At 40.4% G+C, this 22314-nt stretch overlaps 2 protein-coding genes across 2 annotated transcripts; both read left to right on the forward strand.

Moving 5' to 3' along the window:
• Positions 1-955: 955 nt before the first annotated feature.
• Positions 956-7742, forward strand: bmp5 (bone morphogenetic protein 5). Its single transcript, XM_061285835.1, has 7 exons — positions 956-1806; positions 3511-3703; positions 5651-5799; positions 6029-6226; positions 6433-6509; positions 6583-6693; positions 6844-7742. Exons 1-7 carry the CDS (start codon positions 1326-1328, stop codon positions 6991-6993), a joined length of 1359 nt encoding a protein of 452 aa, XP_061141819.1. The 5' UTR covers positions 956-1325; the 3' UTR covers positions 6994-7742.
• Positions 7743-12819: 5077 nt separating this feature from the next.
• On the forward strand, positions 12820-22197 carry hmgcll1 (3-hydroxymethyl-3-methylglutaryl-CoA lyase like 1). The gene is made up of 9 exons (XM_061285964.1): positions 12820-13108; positions 14168-14239; positions 14616-14723; positions 15026-15121; positions 15233-15381; positions 15493-15556; positions 15643-15831; positions 21302-21427; positions 22056-22197. Exons 1-9 carry the CDS (start codon positions 13010-13012, stop codon positions 22158-22160), a joined length of 1008 nt encoding a protein of 335 aa, XP_061141948.1. The 5' UTR covers positions 12820-13009; the 3' UTR covers positions 22161-22197.
• Positions 22198-22314: the final 117 nt, after the last annotated feature.

Consider the following 22314-nt stretch of genomic DNA (forward strand, 5'->3'; position numbering starts at 1 on the left):
CTCAAAAATTCAATTCACTGCAGACACTGGCTTGACCCAAAACGCTTCCAAATATCCCAGAGACGTTCCAAATCCTAAGTGAAAAACCTTTGAGAAAATCAAAATGACGTCAGATCCCTATTTTGATTGAGGTCAGTTTCTGGCAATCTTTTTGACATTCTGCTTTTTTTTTTATTGAGTCTGCCAAATTCATAGCCCGGTACCCTTCCAAACGGCCCTTACACTAGGTGGTGCTGTTGATCATTGTCATCAGATCTAATCAAATTTCTTTCATCTTTGAGAACCTCAAGTTTTCATTCATTTAAATAACCAGTTATTTCATCGGCAGCGCTATTGAAGATTGTTTATAATTGAAGCTTTCTTCAGGATTTCTCTTTTATTTTTTTGCTTTATATTTTATGTGCAGATTTAGTTAGAGATGCAACTGGATATCATTTAGTCTTGTGACACCCATATAGCTGTGTGTAATTCTTTGTTCTGGCATTGTTATTTCACAGTAGTGGTGTTCAGATCAGAAGACCGCGCTTGTAGTAATATTTGTTGAAGTTTAACAAATCTGGATTCACATCTTCTCAGTGGACCATGTTGTCATGGCATTCATTCTGCGACCGGGTGTATTGTGTGTGAGTGCTGAAGCCATAGTGACTTCAATAAGTCGAGGTGATTAAAAGGCTCTGCCACTATTCTTTCACTCGTTAGGACAGGTTCTCGGATTTCAAGTGTCTCCGTTTACACGTTCACCGTGGGAGTGGGGTTGTGACATTTTTATTGCGGCCTCTAGGTGGATGCACAAACAAAAAGTGGAGTGTGGGATGTTCTCAGAGGGGAACATGCACCCAACCCCACCCCACCCCACCCGACCTCTCTCTCTCTCTCTCTCTCTCTCTCTCTCTCTCTCTCTCTCTCTCTCTCTCTCTCTCTCTCTCTCTCTCTCCCACTCACTGTTGGGAGAAAAGTGAGTGCAGGGGCAAAAGTTGACTCTTCCACTACAATTTAATCCCCGGAACACTCGACCTTTTTGGGCGTAGCTATATGGTTTTTTTTTTTTCCACCAAAGAGGCGTTGGGTGAGGGACAATGTCACAAGTCCATAAATAGTGAGGCTTTGGATGGACCGTGAATGAATACAAGGTTGAGCAGGAGAAGGAAAAGGCGAAGGAGTGCTACTTTGGATGCAAGCTGATACCTCATTTGTCTCCTCTCAGTTCTCCCCAGCCTGGACGCTGTGCTTCTTCCTCCATGCGTCCTTGATTCCACTCTGGATATCTGCTCAAGGTCTTCCACACATTGCAATGTAGTTGAACTTGTGAGCCTAAAGTGAGCAACATGTCCCCTTGGAGCCGTGCAGTGCTTGGACTTACTTGGAGCTGCTTGACTTTTCTGTCCTGTGCTCATTGCGCCTTCAGTGACAACCATGTGCACTCAAGTTTTATCTACAGGAAGTTGCGCAATCACGAACGACGGGAGATCCAGAGGGAGATCCTTTCCATCCTGGGCTTGCCTCACCGCCCGAGACCCTTCTCTCCAGGGAAACAGGCGTCCTCCGCTCCGCTCTTCATGCTGGACCTTTATAACGCCATGGCAGTGGAGGAAGAGGGGGTGCCGCAAGGTGCAGGGAAGAGCCACATTGCCAAGGCCCAAGGACACTCAAGGAGAGGTTACTACAGTCCCCAGCATGTGGGCTACTCCCGCGTGGCCCAGTCCTACCGAGCGGCCCCTCTGCTGGGTCAGAGCCCGGCTCTCACCACGGCGCATGACAACCACTTTCTCAATGACGCAGATATGGTGATGAGTTTTGTCAATATAGGTAAGTTGTTCTTGTAGGAATCAATTTTTATGTATTCGTCTCAGGTTTTTTTAAAAATATGATGTCTAGAATGTGCGTATCATTATAGTGATTATGAACTCCGAGTCGTTTGACTTTAGCGTTCAAATGCTGCATTTGTGCTGCTTTGGCGTAAAAGACTGGTGTTCTTTATAATTGCTGTGTTTGTTCAGTAGCTATGACCTTTGAGCCAGCAGTTATCAGATGACTGTCTGACCTTGAGAAAATTGGTCTTAATTATTTCCTGCCATTTAAAGGAGGAGATATTGATAGATACCTTGTTTTATCTTGTGCCCAATTGCCAGTTACCAAATTAATAATACTGTTCAGCAAGGTTCTGGTGCTGACACGCTCGATATGTTTTTTTTCTTGTTTTTTTTCCAGTAGTAGTGAATTTGTGTTGCATTGCATGGTAGTAACTCACCTTGGCCCGAGCCCATCTGCTTCCACTTAACGCTCCGCCGGGGCATGTACATTGTCAGCCTTAAAAGCTCTGCTCTCGTTCTGGTGACTGTCAGTGAAGTGTTGAATGGGCCTCTGTCTTTATTACAGTACACTCAAATCGAGCTACTGACCTCAGCTTTCTTATAAACTGATTTACACAAAGTGACAAGGCTTATCCCAAATTGCAACTTTTCTGAAACTTTTCTTTTTTCTTCAATTGCATTGATCACGACTGGACTCAGACCGCCTTCATCAGAAGACACTATCGTTGAACTTTTCTCCACTTGAAAGGGGAATGTTTATTACTCGGCGGCTCTTCTGCTTCAAATTACTGCCTGTGGCTCCTTTAATGGAACACACTCAGCAGGGGAAGAGTCAGACCTGACCTCTGACCTGTTTGTGCTAAGTAGCCGCAGGCGTGCCCTCACGATAAAATATCAGGAAAGTGCACTGCATGATATCACTGCAGATGCCACTGTTCCAGCAAGGTTGTAGGATGCCACGTCCCACATCCTTGTCCACAACCTTTCGTGCACATCACATTTGTGTGTGCGTGTGCGCATGTGTGTGTGTGTGTTTCAACATAGAAGACTACACCTTCATTCCATAAATATATTGGTGCTTAGTTATAATTACATGTATTACATATAGAATATGATGGATGCTGGATGAACACAAAAGGCGGCTGGAATGTTAATCACTGACTGAAATAGACGTCTCACTATGACATGGTTTATTACGCTTTCAATTTGTTCAGATGTCCGCGTCTGTCAATTAAGCAACGTCTATCATCAGAGACCACTATTTACAACATTACGGTATTATGGTATTACAAAAGGTCAACTCAGGGTCAGCAATGAGGTCAAGCAGAGCCTCACATGACATTGAGGAATCCCGTTTGCTCTCTTCTCTGTCATGAGGAGCACAGCAAAGTGTCTTTAATTGAAATCAGCCTGTTTTTCTTAACTGACAGCCCATTCATCATGGCCACAGAATGCAGTTAGGCACACAGTGGAGGGCCTGTCTGGGAACCACTACCTGTATTCACTTGACTGATTTAATGAAGTGGAAAGTGCTTTTGTTGGGAGTCAAAATGTTTTCATTGGCGCAAGAATGTAAAAGAAGATGTGAAAAAGTACACACTTTTTTTTCCGGTGCATTCACACAAAATGTTCAGGAGGTGCAAAGTTGTAGTTTGTGGTTTTACAAATGAAATTCACACTGTACTATTTTCTTTCCTAGTGGAGAAAGATAAAGATTTCTCTCACCAACGAAGGCACTACAAGGAGTTCCGTTTTGATCTGACTCAGATCCCGGATGGCGAGGCGGTCACTGCTGCAGAGTTTCGCATCTATAAGGACCGCAGCCAAGGGCGCTTTGACAATCTCACGCTGAAGGTTACTATTCATCAAGTCATTAAGGAGTTCCCAAACAAGTAAGTGCCAACCATAAAGACGCATTTGAAAGAATGGAACCTTACCATCATTTTAACATTAACATGACTTATGTCAAAATTAAATTGAAATAAGATAAAATGATCATTCTTGCGTTAGTTTGCCTTTTTATTCCAACGCTGCACACTTTGAAAGGGTTTCTTCAGTTCTGAAACAAGCGACAGTAGCAGCTATTGTCTTACAACCTTGGATCACTATCTCTGTTCTCCTTCATTCACACCACGTCAGCCTCACAAATATAGTTCTCAGATAAAGAGAAGCCCATTAGCAAGTTGGCCACTTATGAAGCTTGGAGGGTCCATCACTTATCACTCGTCTTATGTTTCTTGCTTGGTTGGCCGAGTCCCAGACAAAACCACAAGGGCCCATGTTAGAGGCTTCAGAGGCTTCCATAGTGCTCCCCATGGTCACTGTTATACCCACTATACCTGCCTATTCCCACTATATAACGGAAGTTTAAATGGTGACATAGCTGAATGCACATGGGTCTGCTCAAGAGTGGGCTTTTTTGGAAAAAAAAAATATGCGGGTGATCGAAAGGGAGATATGACCCTCGAGGGCTTTGAATAGGCCAGAGTCAATAAACTCCACTGTCTTAAAGGGGAAAGGTTTATGTTGGTGTATTTGTTTTCACAGGGTGTAGGCTATTGCAGGTTAGTGTTACTGAAACCCAAATCATATAAACCACACTGGAATTCGATCATACAAACTAAAAAAAAAAAAAAAAAACTAAATGGCAGTGTTTGGTTATATTAAGTCACAATGATTTAGTTTTATTTGAATTTCTTTGCTTTTTTTTTTTACTTTTTACTGTCCAGTTCTGAAGAAATTAATGTTTTGGCTGCACATATACGCAGTGATCATATCATGTCTCCAGCAACTGGCAACGAATAAGAAAATTGGCAATGCAACGTGGCCATGTGTGTTCTTTAACTTAGAACCTTTCAACATCTTTTCATCAACTACACCAGGTGTACAACATACAATTTAAATTAGCACATAATTCAAGTTCACTACTGTACATTTATGCGGAATTCCTCATGAGGTTGACTTTTATTACACCTGTAATAAACACGTGACTAACTCTTGAACTTTGGGGGCCATGTGGAAATATCGTGCCTCTTTTTGAATGTCATAACGTGACCACAAAAGCAGAGCAGGAACTATCTGAGCTGTTCTGGCGCTTGAAAGCACCCGATGCAAATTAACAAGCTGTTTTTTGACCTTTTGTGTGATTGATGCCTCATGTCAGGTCCATGTTTAAAAAATTTAGTACATGGGAATATAATCAGAAACCTTCATATGTATTGCCCAACGAATAGCATGCAAACTGGAAGACATTTTGCCACACAACTCTGCAATCAATAATGGATGTGGTGTCAAGCAAAACAAAACAAAAGAATGCAGCTTTACATATCAATGTTACGTAGTTACTTTTAATGAAGGTGGTTTGGTTTTTAGAGGATGACAGCATGATGTGATAGAGAACCTATCAACTTTGGCTTCTTTTGCAGAGTAGAACCTCGTGCATCCATTAGAGTTACTGTAAGTCTCTGTTACTTCATTTATCTGTTACTCTGTAACTTGTGCAGAACTCCTGAATCCTGTACGAGAATTCCTTCAAAGAACCATATGGTTTCTTTTTGTCTATGTGTGCCCATCGAGGCTTTGCAATGCTGAGGTGCACAGAAAGTTTTTATTTACTTTGGAGCCGAGGCAAGGCAAAGAGTTTAGTAATTTGTTTTTAATGCAGTAAATAAGTGCCCGCATTCATTTTAGCTGCCGCTGAGAAGCGCAACGCGTGAAACTCGATAAGGAACCTCAAAGAGCCCTTTCAAACTGATGTGTTGTCGGTGAAAGGGTTAGAAGTCGATTCAGAGTGTATGTAATGATGTTCTGGTGGTGAATCGATGTGTTCTCATATGCAGAGATGCAGAGACCTTCTTGCTGGACTCCAAAAGGGTTCAAGCATCTGATGGTGGTTGGCTGGTGTTTGACATAACGGCCACCAGTAACCACTGGGTGATGAACCCACAGCAGAATCTGGGCCTCCAACTATGTGTGGAGACTTTAGATGGTATGCCAAGATCTTTTTTTTTTTTCTTAGATGAAACATACATACGTTGCATGAATTGTTTAAAAAAAATCCGACTGTGCTTATTTGATTACAGAGTATTTTCATGAAATGTTTAGAGTTTACTTAACATGTAACATATGTCCTGCCTCATTATGTTAACAAGCTGATGGATTGGCCTTGTCCTCTCTTACTTGTACTCTACATATTTTGCAATTGTTGTGTTTTAAAGGTCGCAGTATCAATATGAAGTCTGCAGGGATTGTGGGGCGCAATGGGCCTCAGTCGCAGCAGCCATTCCTGGTTGCTTTCTTCAAGGCCAGTGGGGTGTTACTTCGCTCCGTCAGAGCCACCGGTGGGAAAAAGAAGAACCACAACCGCAATAAATCAACTCATAATCAGGAATCATCAAAGGCGCAAAAAACTGGAGGTACGTTTCATAATTGGCACTTGCGGATCTGCTCATGATGGCGCTTTTCCAATGGCAAAACAAGCTACTACCACCGGCTATTTCTGAAACCTAGTCAGCAGTATCTAAATGTTACAAGTTGACATGTTCGCTGATCAAGCAATTATTGTGCTTCCTGAAGTTATTCCTGAAAGAATACATTTGAAATCAAATGGTTTACATTTCAGATTATAACACAAGTGAACTAAAGCAAGCCTGCAAGAAGCATGAGCTTTACGTCAGCTTCCGTGATTTGGGTTGGCAGGTAAGACAAAATCTTTTAACGTCCCTCAGTTATATTGTCACAAGTAATCAAATTAAAGGACATTCCGCTGTAGGACTGGATCATAGCGCCTGAAGGCTATGCCGCCTTTTACTGTGACGGCGAATGCTCATTCCCACTCAACGCGCACATGAACGCAACCAACCATGCGATTGTCCAAACTCTGGTAAGTTCCCACTCCAGTTTATTCCACATGTACATAGGAAGCTCAGTCAGCATAAATGTCACTGCTGTGTTCTCAGCAGCCGTAATTCATTTACAAAGTCACAACATTCACACCTCTTCTAAAGCCAACTTTATTTGCTGTCTTTTATAGGTCCATTTAATGTTTCCTGACAATGTGCCAAAGCCATGCTGCGCCCCGACCAAACTCAATGCTATTTCCGTGCTTTATTTTGACGACAGCTCAAACGTCATTCTCAAAAAGTATCGAAATATGGTGGTAAGGTCTTGCGGTTGCCATTAGAGCCTGAGGTTGATTTAATTTATGCTATCTGGAATACCAATAGACTGGAAAACACATCATCTCTGGGTCTGATGTGATGTACAGTGTTATGTATATAGAGTTTTATTACCTAATTTATTCTCTGTTCAAAAATAGCACTGAATATTTTGTGTATATTTATATGATTAGTTATAATGATGTTGATTTAATTCTTATCCCAAATAATGATGTCCGTCGGCATATACACCTTTTCAAATCTGTTACTCCTCAGAGAGAACTTCACTGGAGAAATCAAAATAGACTTTTTTTTTCTTTTAGAGACAATTCACTCTGCAAAACAAAATGCTGGACTCCGTAAATAACTTCTATTTGTTTTGTTTCAAATTGTGAACTGTGGATGTTGACGAAAAGTAGCCCAAAAAACACGGGTAGAATTTCTATCACAAACGGCTGCGGGAAATGTTGGGGAACAAAATATGAGTTTTCTAATACAAAGTGCAGAGGTTGTTTTTTTTTCCTCAGAAACTGTCATCATCTTTCAACTCCAATGATATTGTTCACCTTTTTCATTCCAGCTCTTTTTTTATTTTTTTGGAGCCCATGTGGAATTGTGATTTTCATTTTTCATTCAACTTCACCAAACGTGTTATTCCTTCGTGACCTTTGCTACAAACCTCTTGCTCTCCTCTTCTTTCAATGTGATGTTTGGACAATGTTTACCTAAATGTAGAGTGTTGTGTATTTTAAATAAATGTACCACTTGTAAATAATATTTTCTTATTATTGACTTACATGATTTCTTCCGTATTATCTCCTCTATGAGCAGCCTATTAATATTAAGTGTATAATTTCCTCCACTCTGTATGAACATTTCTACAGGTTAGTAGAATCGGTCCTGCATGTCAGTGTTGTATTGAGAGGTTTAATGGAAGAGTTGTCATCATGTGGATGCAGCTAAATCCATGACTTTACGTCTTGTGCTACTTTAAACAGAATCTTCATAATAATCCATTCATCAATTATCATATGTATGTCTCCCAGCATCAATAATTCAAGTTGTGTGTTTCGTTTACCTCCGTAGCCTTATACCACAAATGTGTGATCCTGATGAGGCTGCCAGTAGAGAAGAAATCTTATAATTTCTGAAGCAATCATTTTCACATTATGTCTGAAAGACACATCCATCACATCATTTGCAGTCATAATTTGGAAGCAAAATTGAGTGCGTAAACTTTGCGGTGTTGTTGCACATCGGTCAGGATTAACATATTTTCTAGAGAAGCACACTTCCACAGATCGGCTGTCCGGGGATTTTAAAGAGGTCATGGAAATGGGGCTAAGGTTAAGAATTAACATTTATTTGCACAACTGTGTTGACCTTCACGGAATACACGATGTGTACTGTTGCACCACATCTCGCCCGCTCACCCTCCCACTTTTATATATATGTTTTTTTCGGATATGCTGGAACATTGAGTGACTGTATTGCACGTAATTAAAAGCAGTGGCTGGCCTGCCCAGATGTTATGTGGACTATGTTGACATTCAGTGAGTAAAAGAGGCCACCTGCTAACTTAACTTTTGGCTTGGGGGTGAATGTTGCATTCCTCCAGCATGTTGCCTTGGCATGATTATTTCCAGCACTTCACAATCACAAAATAAAAAATAAAATGTTTTAACTGAATTAACAGGGTGGACCACCGAATTGTAAGAACCTCATCTGTTTATCCTTGAAGGCTAATGATCAATGATCAATACAAGCTCCTCAAGAGATTCTACAGCAATTGTTGCCATTCATTGTTTGTTTGCGCAAACTGTTTTGTTTGTAAATTGAGTAAATAATTGTTATCCCCCATTTCGAAAACAAATATGCGTTGAGTCAAAAAGAATTGAAAAATAAATCCAGCAGGCTAAAACTGAGCAACATAGTTATTGTTGTTATTGGTACTTGCTTTGGTAAGTCCTGATTTCATTGATTCAAGCACTGTTAACCTTATTTTCTTCCTGTAGCCACACGTTTATTTTCATAGTGTCACCTTGCGGTCCATCCAGAAGGCAAGTGAAACTGTATCTAATAAAAATGTTGTGCAGTTTACCCAGTCTTTCTCGACACATATGGTTCTCCTTATTTGTATTCGGTGGGTGGCCGATGACTTCCATGCAGCTCAATCAATCCCTCCTGAACAGAAAGAGCACGCGGGTCACATTTTTACATGTTGTTTGGTATGACAAGGAATGTGTCCTCTCAGAGGGTGATGATTAAACATGGTCAGTTTTTTATTGCCACCAGCATGTGGACAATACATTTGCGAGCCACCCAAAAAATCCATTATAAGACTACGTGAACCGTCTTCTAAGGTTGAGTAATATGAATAATCACACAAAGACTGAGTACATGCAGTTTTTTTTTTTCAAAAATTGTAACACATTGACATGATTTCCTGCAATTTGCCTATTGAACTTGGCAATACAATGATTTAAATAATAGTTCGTACTAATTGTTACACCACAGCAAGAGCCAAGAGAGTGGAGAGCTTTTGTTTTTCGTGTCAAGTTGAGGTAATTTAACTCAGCCAGGCAGGAACGTCCTCTCCTATTTCTTCATTTATTTGCACTTGATTGAAGAACAAACACAATATTTCAGAGTAACTACACCGAACTTACTGTGTAACCTGGCTGCCATTGTGAATTCTGTTCTGAAATTCAAGTCATCCTACCATGAACTTTGACACATTATAAAAAAAAAAGTCTGATCCAGCCAAAAATCAGCCGTGAGATTCCAAATGAAAAAAAATCAGTAAGCACAACAATGACAAATTGGCCACAAAAGTTAAATGTGCATTATTACATTGATCAACATACTATCATAAACCCCACATAAAGGTTTGTGACTTTTCAGTAGTAAAATCAGCGTGATGCTCCTCAGTGTAAAGATAATGTGTAAGACACATGCTGTCTCCAAGGTTAACTGTGGAAAGTTGGCTGACAGCGGCAGCCTTCCGGAAAGAATGCTATAAACACGGCTTTTCATTTTAGTTTAAAAAGCCTCTGCAGTTATTTGCTTATAATGGAAATTCAGTGGGATGGAGACACTTTTCATAATATACATATGCCAAAGGAATGTTTGCTGTCACAGCCACTTGAATGCATAGTTCAAGATAAATTACACACCTTATATATGCTGTTGTATTACTGTCATTTTTTAATCACTTCCATTTTGTTTTAAAAGGAATATGACATAGAGTCCACGAACGTTTACGCCAGTTAATACACACACTTGACCCATTGTATAGAAATAACAAACTGAATGGATGGAATGATACATTTTTCAGCTTACTTCTACATCTCAATCAGGCATGAGTATTTTTTTCTTATCAAGGGCCATTTCAGTTTGTATAAAGCTCTAAGAGGGCCAAAATAAATTCATGACAAAAATGAAGATTTTTTTGGTGTTGAATGTTTTAGTGATTATTATATAAATAGCTCCTCTGAGGTTTTATTTGTTCATCGAAAGTCGTGGGGCACAAAATGAAAGAGTCTTGTCTTTAGGTATCCCACTCCTGTTTCAAACTATCATGTCATGCTGAAAGCTGCCCACTGAAAAGCACTTTTTCAACATCTGGCTTTATTTTAAGTTGCCTATTCGATTCAAAAGCATAAAGAAGTATAGTTACGTTCAAGACATTTTTAAACAGTAACATGTTCTTATCATTTTTATCTTCATACACAACCACGGGAGTGTCCAAATATTGATTTTTACAAAACAAATGGTCTGTATACGGGCAGGTTGAACCATGTGATCCCCCCACATTCAGACACATTCGACCCCCTGCAACAATGAACTTTTGTAGTGTCACCGTCCACATCCTATTGCAGATTAACTTTTGTAGAGCCACGTCCACAGTCACGACCACCCTCACCATCAATAAATATTCTTGGCCAAAATTTAAAGTTGCATTTGGCATTTTCATTGGCTCCTGACATAAAGCTGTCATTGACTGCAATAATTTTTGTCAATGCTAAAAAAAATATGGTCATAATTAGAGTGTGTTGTACAAATACTACTGCAGCTCTACTGAGTTTCAGTTTATCAGCATATTTCTGGGCCAAGGTTTAGATTATTTTTCCAAAACATTGATAATTGATGCATTTATTAAAGATAAATCCCCTGTTTCAACCTTTGCCACTTTAAAACCTGACTTCGTTTTTCAACACACATGCATCGTATTCATTCCAGAAAGCCCCGGAAGGCCACTCGTTTCAAGTGACTCGCTGCAGATGGTATTTGTCAAGATATACCGGAGCTGCTGAGTTTTCTCCAAAAAGAAATCTTAAAAGGCCAGTTAGGGTTCACTGCCTGATGCATCAGGAATTTTAGGAGATTCACGAATGGCCGGTCTATTTCAGAAAATCTGAATGATCTCGGGTGCCATACCAAGCTCCTATTTTAACAAGCAAGTCACACTTGGACATAAATCACAGGACCAGTCAAACAATAAAAAAGAGCCACTTCCAGTCCAAAGATACCTTGGCATATCACTGTTGCGCATACTTGTCAACTTTTTGCAAGTAATGGGATCAGGAGAGGTACAGAATATATTGTGATACCCACAAAGATCATTTCAGCTGTTAAAGAAAACAGTGATTTTTTTATGCCTCCCATGAGAGTGGAAACAAGATAACACACGCCGGAAAATGAATTCATGGAGGGCTTACTAAGACGATGATCGAAAGAGCAGCACAATCTACAGTGAGCGACATTAATAATTTGACACAGACACACTGTGATATGTTAAAAAAAAAATCATATGGCTTTCTTGCTGCCTTGCTATTTCCATTTATTTTCACATTGCTTGTACATTATGGGGGCCACATTCCACCATTTGTGCTTGTTTCTTTTTATGCTCCTTGAAACACTTTTAATCTATACATATTCTTCCATCCACACTCCTATAAAATGACAATGAATACAGAAACACCAAACTGGAGTGATCCACCGACAGTTGAGATTAAATCAGAGAATGAAGTTGTAACATTGACCAGGCTGTAACATTTTGATTACAATAAATTAAATTCAATCTTTTGTAGCAGGGGTTGCAACTGATAGACATCACGAGTCGCCTCCGTCTCCTGAGAGGGAGCGAGAAGTCTTTCCTTGAGTGCAGTGGGATGGTTGAATGCAAGGACTTCATTAAGCTTCTCTATTGTTAACATCTGGCTTCAGAAGAATGGCTCTTTCTCTGTTACATATTGACCTGGCTTAACGAGGGATTTTATTACACCATGCAGTTGACATTGGCAGTGGTGGCACGTCTGGCAATGGAAACCGCTCAACTGTTTAGGTCACGGGGGATCAATCAAAGCAAAATGTTTCCGTGAAGCCTAACATTTTCACCCGGAACATTGAGGCAAATGTACGCCTAATCTTGTTATTCCATCTCCAAAGTTAAGTTGGCTGTCCTGGTAAAACACACAGTGAATTAAACGTTTCCATTACCATGAGCGCAATCAATACCAAAACGGGTAATAAAGAACTTGGGGATGATTTGTGTGTGTGCAAGTGGCATAATATAGGTCTGCTTAGGCCTTATAGTTGAAGTCATGGTCTTTTTTGGGCCACAAAATAACTGAGACAAAATCCACAGTGCCTCTGCTGGATGTGGCCGAGTACTGTACTCCATTCTATGAGAATTCAGAATAATAATTTGTTCATTTGTAGGCATGTCCACAATTCACACAGCAATGTAAACTTTTCCATTTGTAGTCCACATTGCAGCATCCATAAAGAAAAGACTCTGCTCCCACCTCCTAACACATCTCTGTTTTGATCCCTTCCCAGCGGAGAGGTGGCTGCCATGGCAACTGCTGAATCATCCTACCCAGTCAGCGGCAGTCCGCTAATTCCATTTTGGCAAGTAAGGCCTTGCGCCATCCGAGAATATTGATCTTGATCCATTAGCTTTATTAGATTCCGAACAACTGGGGGTTGGGCTGCTTCAGCTTGGGAAGTTAGGAAGCACAAACAGCGTGCCTCCGAATGGGAAACCTACCCACGACGGTGAAGCATTGCCTGAGCTACGAACAACTCATCCAGGACTATCCATGGCTGAGACGCTTTCTGCTGGAGGAGGCAAAGGTGGGTGTCCTTCTCGTGTGCCTCACATGCTAAACCACATGACCTCTTCATGATTGAAGCTCTCTTGCTGCTCGCCACGTTTGGGACAGTCCTCATGTGCTATGATTGCAAAATATTAGTTTAGAATATTTTCATGTTTCTGAATCTCTAGTCCTTTTTCTTTATAGAAAGCAAAGATGCACTGTTTCTTTGCTGATGTATTGAACAAAGAGTACACCGAAGCCGAGACTTGAGCGCAGAGAAAAAAGTGGCAAATTATTAACCCATGGATGATTAGACAACAAGGGATCACCTTAACCTGGCTTAAGCCACTTGATTGCTAGCAATTAAGTATAGCAAAACGTCAGCAGCTTATGGAAGGCTTGAATATTAATAACCGCAATTTAAACTTTAAACCTTTAAAAACTAAACCAGTGAGTCTATCCTGAAAATGAAGCTACATGACATTTGAATTAGTTGTTGCCTAACCAGTTGTCATACAAATGAAACATTTACATTTTAAAGTCATTTGTAGTGAGCCTCTGCACATTCGTTCACAGTGGATTCATTTTTTTTGAATGAATCGTATTTCATGACCCTATCAAGCCTAATACTTGTGTTTATATACCGATTTTTAAAGCACGACTCCTTCAATGTGTTTAAGATCTGTTTACCGCTTCTATTCTGGCAGCAACTGTCAAGATGTATTTAGTTGCTAATTTAATACTAAATTCATATCCTAGTTATACACTACAGAAAGACTCTTGTGTGAGGACTCATGCCATAGGAGTCTTACAGGAAATAAATGTGGGCAGTTAAAAAAAAAGTAGTTGCAAGAGGCTGACACAAACTGCACATTTATGTCTTCACGACCAAGATGATTGCAGTTTTGGGTTCCAAACAGAGGAATACCATGATCCTTAGAATTTCCCCTGTGGTTCTTGCGGGGGAAATGTATCTAACCTATCTTTCTGAATGTTTTCTCCGTGAAACATCTCGTTGGTTCCCATGCTAATCCTTGACATGATTATGGCTTCAACTATTGGGTGTCTTCTGGCATGTCTCTTCTTTCTTCTCCAGACTGCCTCAGAGTATCCGGAGAGTGTGAAAATAGTTGAAGTTGGGCCAAGGGATGGACTCCAAAATGAAAAGGTATACACAATTTATGGTGATGTGTAAGCCCTTTGATTAATTTGAAGAACGAAAATGTTCCCAATTTTTACTCTCTCTCCCATAAATAAAACATGCACAACATATGGTTGGTGCGCCATAATTAACAGAGCATATGTTTTACATTTTCTTTGAAATTCAAGAATGACAGAGCTTCTGGCTTCGTTCACTCTTCTTAGGATGTCACCATTGAATCAATCCCTGTTGCATGCTAGGGCTTTTACAGATTTTACCACAGCGTCTACTTAAGAGATGAGAGATGTCTCATGTTTGCAGAGCTATGTTGCACGTTGTCTGCCTCCCAGCGTGAACAGAATCAGATCCAGAAAGAGCATTTATGGGTTTTATTGTCCCTCAGGAAATTGTTCCGACAGGCGTGAAAATCAAGCTGATAGACATGCTCTCGGAATCGGGCCTGCGTGTGATTGAGGCCACCAGCTTTGTCTCTTCAAAATGGGTACCACAGGTAATAACTCCACTTGGTGCGCAGCTGAACAGTGTCAAGTGAGTTATGAAGCTCTCTCTCATATGATTTTTTTGACATTCAGAAAGACATCCCTTCCTGTCATAAATTGCTTTTCTATTTCTAAGAGCACTCAAATATGTTTTGTTCATTTGAAGGAAATATAACATCAAGCAACTTTCACCCTAATGGTCTGTGCCGGGTTGTGAAAGGCTTGAATGAGAATAATGTATTTTCCGGAACAAGCTCTGTTGACGTGAAACGTTTATTTTTGTACCTCATGTCCTTTACTCTTTTTTGTTCAGATGGCTGACCACACTGAGGTTCTAGCAGGAATCCAGAGAGCTCCTCATGTTCAGTACCCGGTATTGACACCTAACATGCAAGGTTTTCAGGACGCTGTAAGTCAAATGGATGTTTGAAGAATTGTGGTCAAAGGTTAACTTCATGTTCATTTTTCCCTGTGCTTGTTGTCGATGAAGTGTAACAAGGCTTTTATTTTCTTACACAAGGTTGCGGCCGGGGCTGCTGAAGTGGCGGTGTTTGGCTCAGCATCTGAGGCCTTCAGCATGAAAAACATAAATTGCTCTATTGATGAAAGCATGCAGAGGTTTGAAAAGGTCGTCGAGGGAGCCAAAGAGCAAACGATTCCAGTCCGCGGGTTTGTATTTGTCACTCATGGTTGACACACAAAAAAAGGCAATCTTTTTTTTTTTTATCTACTTTTCTGCACTGTAATATACGTATGATGTTATATATTGTACTATTGCAGGTATGTTTCTTGTGCCCTTGGATGCCCATACAAAGGAGACATTGATCCAGCCAAAGTTGCTGAGGTTAGTCTGGTTAATTATATAGATCTCATGGGTCAACGGTCTCTATCCTGACTTTCTTCCCTTGATCATACTTCTTATCTCCTAAGGTAGCCAAGAGATTGTATGAGATGGGATGCTATGAGGTTTCCCTGGGGGACACCATCGGCGTGGGCACTCCAGGTTCCATGCGTAAAATGCTGCAGTGTGTGATGAAGGAGGTTCCCGCCAGTGCTCTTGCAGTTCACTGTCATGACACGTACGGCCAAGCTTTGCCAAACATCCTCACGGCACTTCAGGTAAAAACTCACAGCAGCTGCAAGGCATGATGCCCAATTCAGATGTTTAATTCAAATATTTGTATTGGTTCTGAAATGCTGGATGGGGACAATGATGAAAACCCTTTGCATTTATTATTTCTTCTTGTACTAATTGCTAAAAAATATGAGGTGTTATTACATTCAAGAGGCTTTTAAATTGAATACATTTGCTCGGCCCTCACAAATCACCGTTGTTACTACTAATAATAAGGCAAAATGGATCCTCACGTTTCGTGACTATTAGATGATATTGTGAATTTTTATGAGACTCACATTCATGTGGGTCGATTTGTCAAAAGAACAAAGCCCAATTTTTTTTTTTTAATCAACATGTCCTGTTTCCCATCCTACTTAGGTACTCTAAAGAACAGGAAAAAGGTCAGCTACACACAGTCAGTAACAGTGCCAAGACGACTTTTGTGTTACTATTTATTTTTGTTCACTATTTTTGGACCTCACGCTGCTATCTGCGGTGTTAACCAAATTATGGTGTAACATACCAAACCAAACTCAGCCGCCTCATGGAAACATTGCTATAGAAAATGTAATTACAGCTACCTAGTGGTAACACCTGTAATTTTTTTCTTGGGGGTCACAAAAGGAGGCGTCTATTTAAGTTGAAGCGTTTGTTTGGTCAAGTGGACAACGCAGTCCGGGACTAAATTAGCTACCGTATCAAATGGAGCGGTCACCACCATGTGAGGTAATATGCTATGTATAAAGACTGCAATCCAAATTCTCTGGGGATCCATGACATTGTAGCTGTTTATGACATGAATGCATCCTCTGTTTAACATCTATGTGTGGGTCACAATAGCACACAGAAACCCAGGAACCGTCAGTCAACAGCCAACAGGGGAATTGAGAAATGCGATCTAAACATCCCCACTGAGCATCGCTTAAATGGAATCCCGAAAGGATAATGAACAAAAAAGACTTCCATGGAAGAATAGAAAGACCATGCACTATGGAAGTCATATATTGTATAGCCTAACTGCTAACAAGAGACTGTTTAAGTGTCTGGCAGGATTTTAAACAATTGACATGAATCCAAAGGTAATGCAGATGTGGCTATATAAGTTCTCTGAGCCACATTGTCATCACACAGAACACAGCTCAGTGGGGGGGGGGTTAGCAGATGTAAGAACGGGGTGGTTGTCACAAAGGCCTCACATATTCACTGTCTGTTGTACAAAGCGACTGAGAGCTAGGTGGATAGAAGAGCCCTGAGGGATTTGGAGGTGGGGGCGGAGGGGATTCATCTATGGTTCTACCTACAATGCTGAGTTTAGCTGCAGATGGAAGATGATCCTTTGATCCGTTCTCTGCTGCACATGTGATGAACGGTGGTGCAGCTGCAGGAACAAGCGTTTTTGTCAATTTATTTCACTGGACAGTGAACTATTCATTATAAGTTACAGTGAGGAGTTGTGATTTATTGTAGTTTGATATAAACATACACAAATTCCCATACCATTTCCACATCATCTTAACTCGGTTAAAGTAGCTTTAAATAAGATCCTACTCATTAAACATGGCTGTCTCTTTTCGATGTGGATCAAACTAACCACGACTTGTACTTTTGAACTCAAGTACCACGGTGGTTAAAAAAAAAAAAATCACAGAGGTAAGTAAACATCTTAGATCATATTTAAAACGTTTCATCTCAGCATCCCCATGTTCTCTGAAAATAATAGCAGCCGGGGGTATTTAGTCAACTATTTGCTCACCCATAAACAAGATGGAAATGAAAGATTTTATCATAAACCTTTTCATTAGTGTGTGCCAGAGGTCCACACCACCAACTGGGACAGAAATGAATTTCTCCAGTGCTGTCAGCCCTGAGTCACAGCTTTTGTCTTGATAAAGACATTCCTTAGCCTTTGTACCTGTTTCTTTTTTTTCCTCCTCAAAAGTACCGGCTGAGGGGGTGGTGGGGGTAGGTAGCTTTGTTCCTGCCGCACTCCTGGCAGTTCACACAATGACAACTTATGTACTTAGATTTCACAGCCTTGGCAAGCAAAGTAATTCTTAATAGGCGTTATCAGTCTATTGTGAACCTTAATAGTCATGCTTTATTGTATAACAGTCTTACAGTCGACATTATGACCAACCTAATAACCATTGTCAACATAGCAACGTAATTCAAATTGCATTACCATACTGTTAGAATTTCAACACAAGCGGTTAATACGACTTTGAAACCTTAAAGTGATCACGGCTTTTATTTAAATTAGGCAGGCTTAGCAAGCGGCAACGCAAGACATTGTTTGCTTAAGTTTGTGTTATGCAATTTAGGCGGCAATATTCATCCCCAAAAATTAAATAGATAAAATAAACGTCAACAAAAGAAAAAAAAAGATTTTCAGATGATATTGCCAGTGTATTGAAAACCAAATCGACATCATCTCTCTTTTGTCATAGTTTGTCTGTTTGAGGCTTTATTTTCTTATCTTGGCCTGCTACACAGGCAGGGAAGATTTGATCAGATGTTGACAGTATTTTGTTCTTATTATGTAATCTAATTAAGTAATGTGTTGTAAAAAAAAAAAAGTGCCAGATTTAGTCAGATAAACTTCATAACTTGTCACATAATTTGTCTCAGGTTTCTTCTGGTTGAGCCTTTGTTAATTCCAGCAAGCACCTTCCTGTTCAGCAGTACTTTAGTTTGATTTCATTATGGAATGTTTAACTTGTCTTTATTCTTGTGTGATGGATAGGGATTCCAAAAGGTAACTTAAAACATTATACTTAGTTTAAAATGATTTCCTATTTACCTTAAAATCAACGCGTCGTCTCATTTTATTGTATTTTCTAGCAGGAACATGTTCCAGGATTTCATTTGAGTGTGACTGAGGTGTGCTTATTCGTGAAATTCAGGCAAGCTGTGTCAAAGAAAACTGATGATACAGTTCATAATTTCTCATTTTCAAATAAATCACTAGGTGGAAATATGATTTATTTAGTCTGTAGAAGTTTGTTTTGTTCTGCCAGTATCTGGGTTTTGCTATGTCACTGTTAGATTATTTACATTATCCAGGAGAAGGTTGATATATGTTTCAGCCGCAGCTACGTGACAGCTTCTTTCAGCCTACCGGTTTATGTAGCTGTGGGTAAAGCATCACTGCTTCATATCATCCCGTGAATACGCTCTCTCTCTCTCTCTCTTCCTGTCTCTCTGACGCACGTGTAAAACCAAAATGGGAGCTTGTCCGTCTTCAGCCTCGTCAAGTGTGAGTGTAGAATGTCAACAAGCGTATCCGAAAAACCATGCCCGTTTCGGAATACGCCGTGCCTTTACACAGGAATGTATTGTTTTCATACAACCACAGCTCACTGAATATGGCTTTCTAATGCCGAGTGCACATCTGGTTTCTGCCTGGGTACTATGAATCTAACGGAGCACTGGCAAGCCTGAGTTGCTGACCGCCCGTTCTCGCACGATTAGGGTCCAAATGAACAAGGCACGCCACTGAAGGCTCTGGTTTGTTCCTCTCGGAAACCGTACGCCAAAGACCCCCAGCCCTGCACGGTCTGCAGCTGCAAGTGAGAGGATTGGCATGGTAGATTACAACTCTGTTTATACAACACGAAAAATCTGCCGAGTACAATATCCTGCTCTGGCTTTAACCAAGGTCTGGAAATGTCATGCACTGAACACACCAAAGTTGAGACCCCCAGCCCTCCACCTTCCACCCCACCTCTCGCCTTGCCAACACAAACAGCAATTACGGCGAGTTTAGACAGCCCCTGAAAGAAGTACGTTCTTGTCTTTTAATTTTGCTTGCTTGATCCTTCTCCACAGGGTGAAAGTCCTTCATGACCCAGTGCCACTGAAAGTATCAGTGTGTTAATGTTGTCTCCCTGTGGGACCCCCCTGACATCTGGCTCTGCTGCGGAAGCTGGAAAACATTTTTAATATTCTCCCGATAATGCCTCGGACATGTGGAAAATATCCTGACAACTTTTGGGGCTTCATCATTTTTCTTTCTTTATTGGAAACAAAGTGTTAGAAGTTCTTCATGACACGTCAAGCCAATTCATTCTTCCTGCAGCGTCAACATTTGCAATTTGGTGATAAAGATGTTTGTTATTTGCCTTTCAGCAACTAAAAAACACATTGTTAAATCGTCATATGGAGACCAGACATTTGGAGTGGTTGGCAATAATAAAACAAAAACAATGATGATGATGAATTGAATCAGTAAGGCAAAACAGAAAAGCAAGAATGACACATCGGATGGGAGTGAGCATGTCTATTGCCCAAATCTCCATTAGAAGATATCCTTTGAATTTGCAGCTTTCCTCCGTGTGTCTCAGGACACAGAACATACAATGAACTTGCTTCTCAGATCCATTGAATTGCCAATGGTGTGAATGTGAGTGTATTTTTTTTTTTTCAGCTGTCACCTACCATAGTCGCAAGTTACACATGACCCTAATGTGGAAAAGCGAATCAGAAAAAGAAGCTAACATCACTAATGATGCATTGACAACTTTTTCTGAAACATCTCTTGTATTGGGTCTCCTTCACTTGTGCAGGTGTATCTAGCTTGTGCATGTATAGTCCGCCCAGCATACTTCCTCCAGCACTATATCCCGTACAGCATATATACAGGCAGTTAATGTGCGTGTGTTACGACTACTCTGAATCAAGCACATTCATCCTGAAGGGATCAGGGAAATAATGCATGACAGTAATGATTATAGTGCGCAACAACGGCACATTTGTGTAGTAATATTATAACTCCTGTGTTGTCGGAACAGCGTAAGTGGACACCCTCTTAACCCAGGCAAAAATGTCTCCTCGATGTAGCGCGGAAAGGACAGAGTAGTGCTGTGAAAACATGAGTAACCAGCTGAATCAGAACCATATGAAATGTTACGCTCCAAATTGAGAATGTGCACAAGGCTATTACCATGTGGCACCAGTGGCGGACGAAGACAAAGAGGATGACTAAGCCATACCGAAAGACTTTCTGTGCCCGCTTATTAGCGATGCCGCAGTCCTCCTAAACAGCTCCCAAGCACCACAGCAGCCTTAGTAAGGACCCGTATGCATGTTGAACCATCTAACTGGGGAAAAAAAGCATCTTTGTTCAGGGATTTTACCTGAGAAGGAATGGGATTTGACAATCATGATTTGTTTGGTGACGGTCCAGTTAAACTTAACATTATTTTCCCCATTAATAATAGTAGATTACCATTATTTACTTTGACAAAATTCCAAACTTATCTTCACAAATTGAAGTTGGATACCGTGCAATGCCTTGATTACACCATCACAGTATCTTCTTTCTATTATTGACAGTATGACACCTTGAAAAGATTACTTATCATACTTTATCGATGTGTAAAAGATGCAATCTGTAGAGTAAGTAGATTTAATGGGGTGTGCACTGAAGGAAAAAAAAATTGACTTCTATTATACTGTACTTTGGCTTTTCAGATGGGAGTGAGCGTGGTGGACTCAGCAGTGGCCGGTCTGGGTGGTTGCCCGTACGCTCAGGGTTCATCTGGCAATGTGTCAACAGAGGATGTTCTCTACATGCTCCACGGCATGGGCATCCACACCGTGAGTACGCACACTCCAACAAACCCGCTGTAATTTACTGTATGTGTCCGCAATCCCAGCGCAGCGGCCCAACTCATACAATCTCCCAGGGTCCATTTACATAAATATACGGTTCTGCAAACATACTTTTGTGTCAGGGTTTATTTTATAACATCAGTGGTTTTGCACAAGTTCATGCGCCCACACCATTGAGTGCCCTGACCCATGAACTATTTATTTAACAATCTCTACCCCTGCTGGTCGAACCTTTTCACTACAAGTAGGAAACAGCAAATTGGCTTACTTGAACCTAAATCTAGACCTGTTTGGGAGAACAAGTTAACTGTACCTTAATTCTGCCATTTAGTGGAAGGGCATTAAATTGTTATACCGTCGCTATACATCTCTGGCAAAGGCAGAATTATAGACAATGTTTGTCAGGAATAAATAATACTTTTCAAACTAATTAAATTCAATTAGATAATTTCCCATGGCAATGACCAGTGGGTTCAGCAGTGGACTCCATTTTGTTTTACAATTAATCAACCATTCATCCCATACATGCCACATAATTAATCCGGCAAATAAATAATGGATTATGATGCCCTATACGTATAAAGATTTTAAATTTTAGTTCTCTTTTTTTAAGGGGGTAAATCTGGCCAAAATCCTGGAAGCAGGTGACTTCATCTGCACCGTGCTACAACGCAAGACAAACTCCAAAGTTGCTCTGGCAAGAAGCAGGAAGCTGTGAACATGTTTCTTTCAAATAAATTTGACTTGATTTGGTGGTAAGTGCTTTTTCACTTTGGCTGGCACTACATTCTCTGTGTAGGGAATTTAATTTGTCGAGCTTGTACTGCAACTAGGTCACAGTGTTTTTGATAGTTAAAGTATTCTAATTTGAA

This window comes from Syngnathus typhle, linkage group LG8 (genome assembly GCF_033458585.1).
Source record: "Syngnathus typhle isolate RoL2023-S1 ecotype Sweden linkage group LG8, RoL_Styp_1.0, whole genome shotgun sequence".
NCBI classification, from domain to species: domain Eukaryota; kingdom Metazoa; phylum Chordata; class Actinopteri; order Syngnathiformes; family Syngnathidae; genus Syngnathus; species Syngnathus typhle.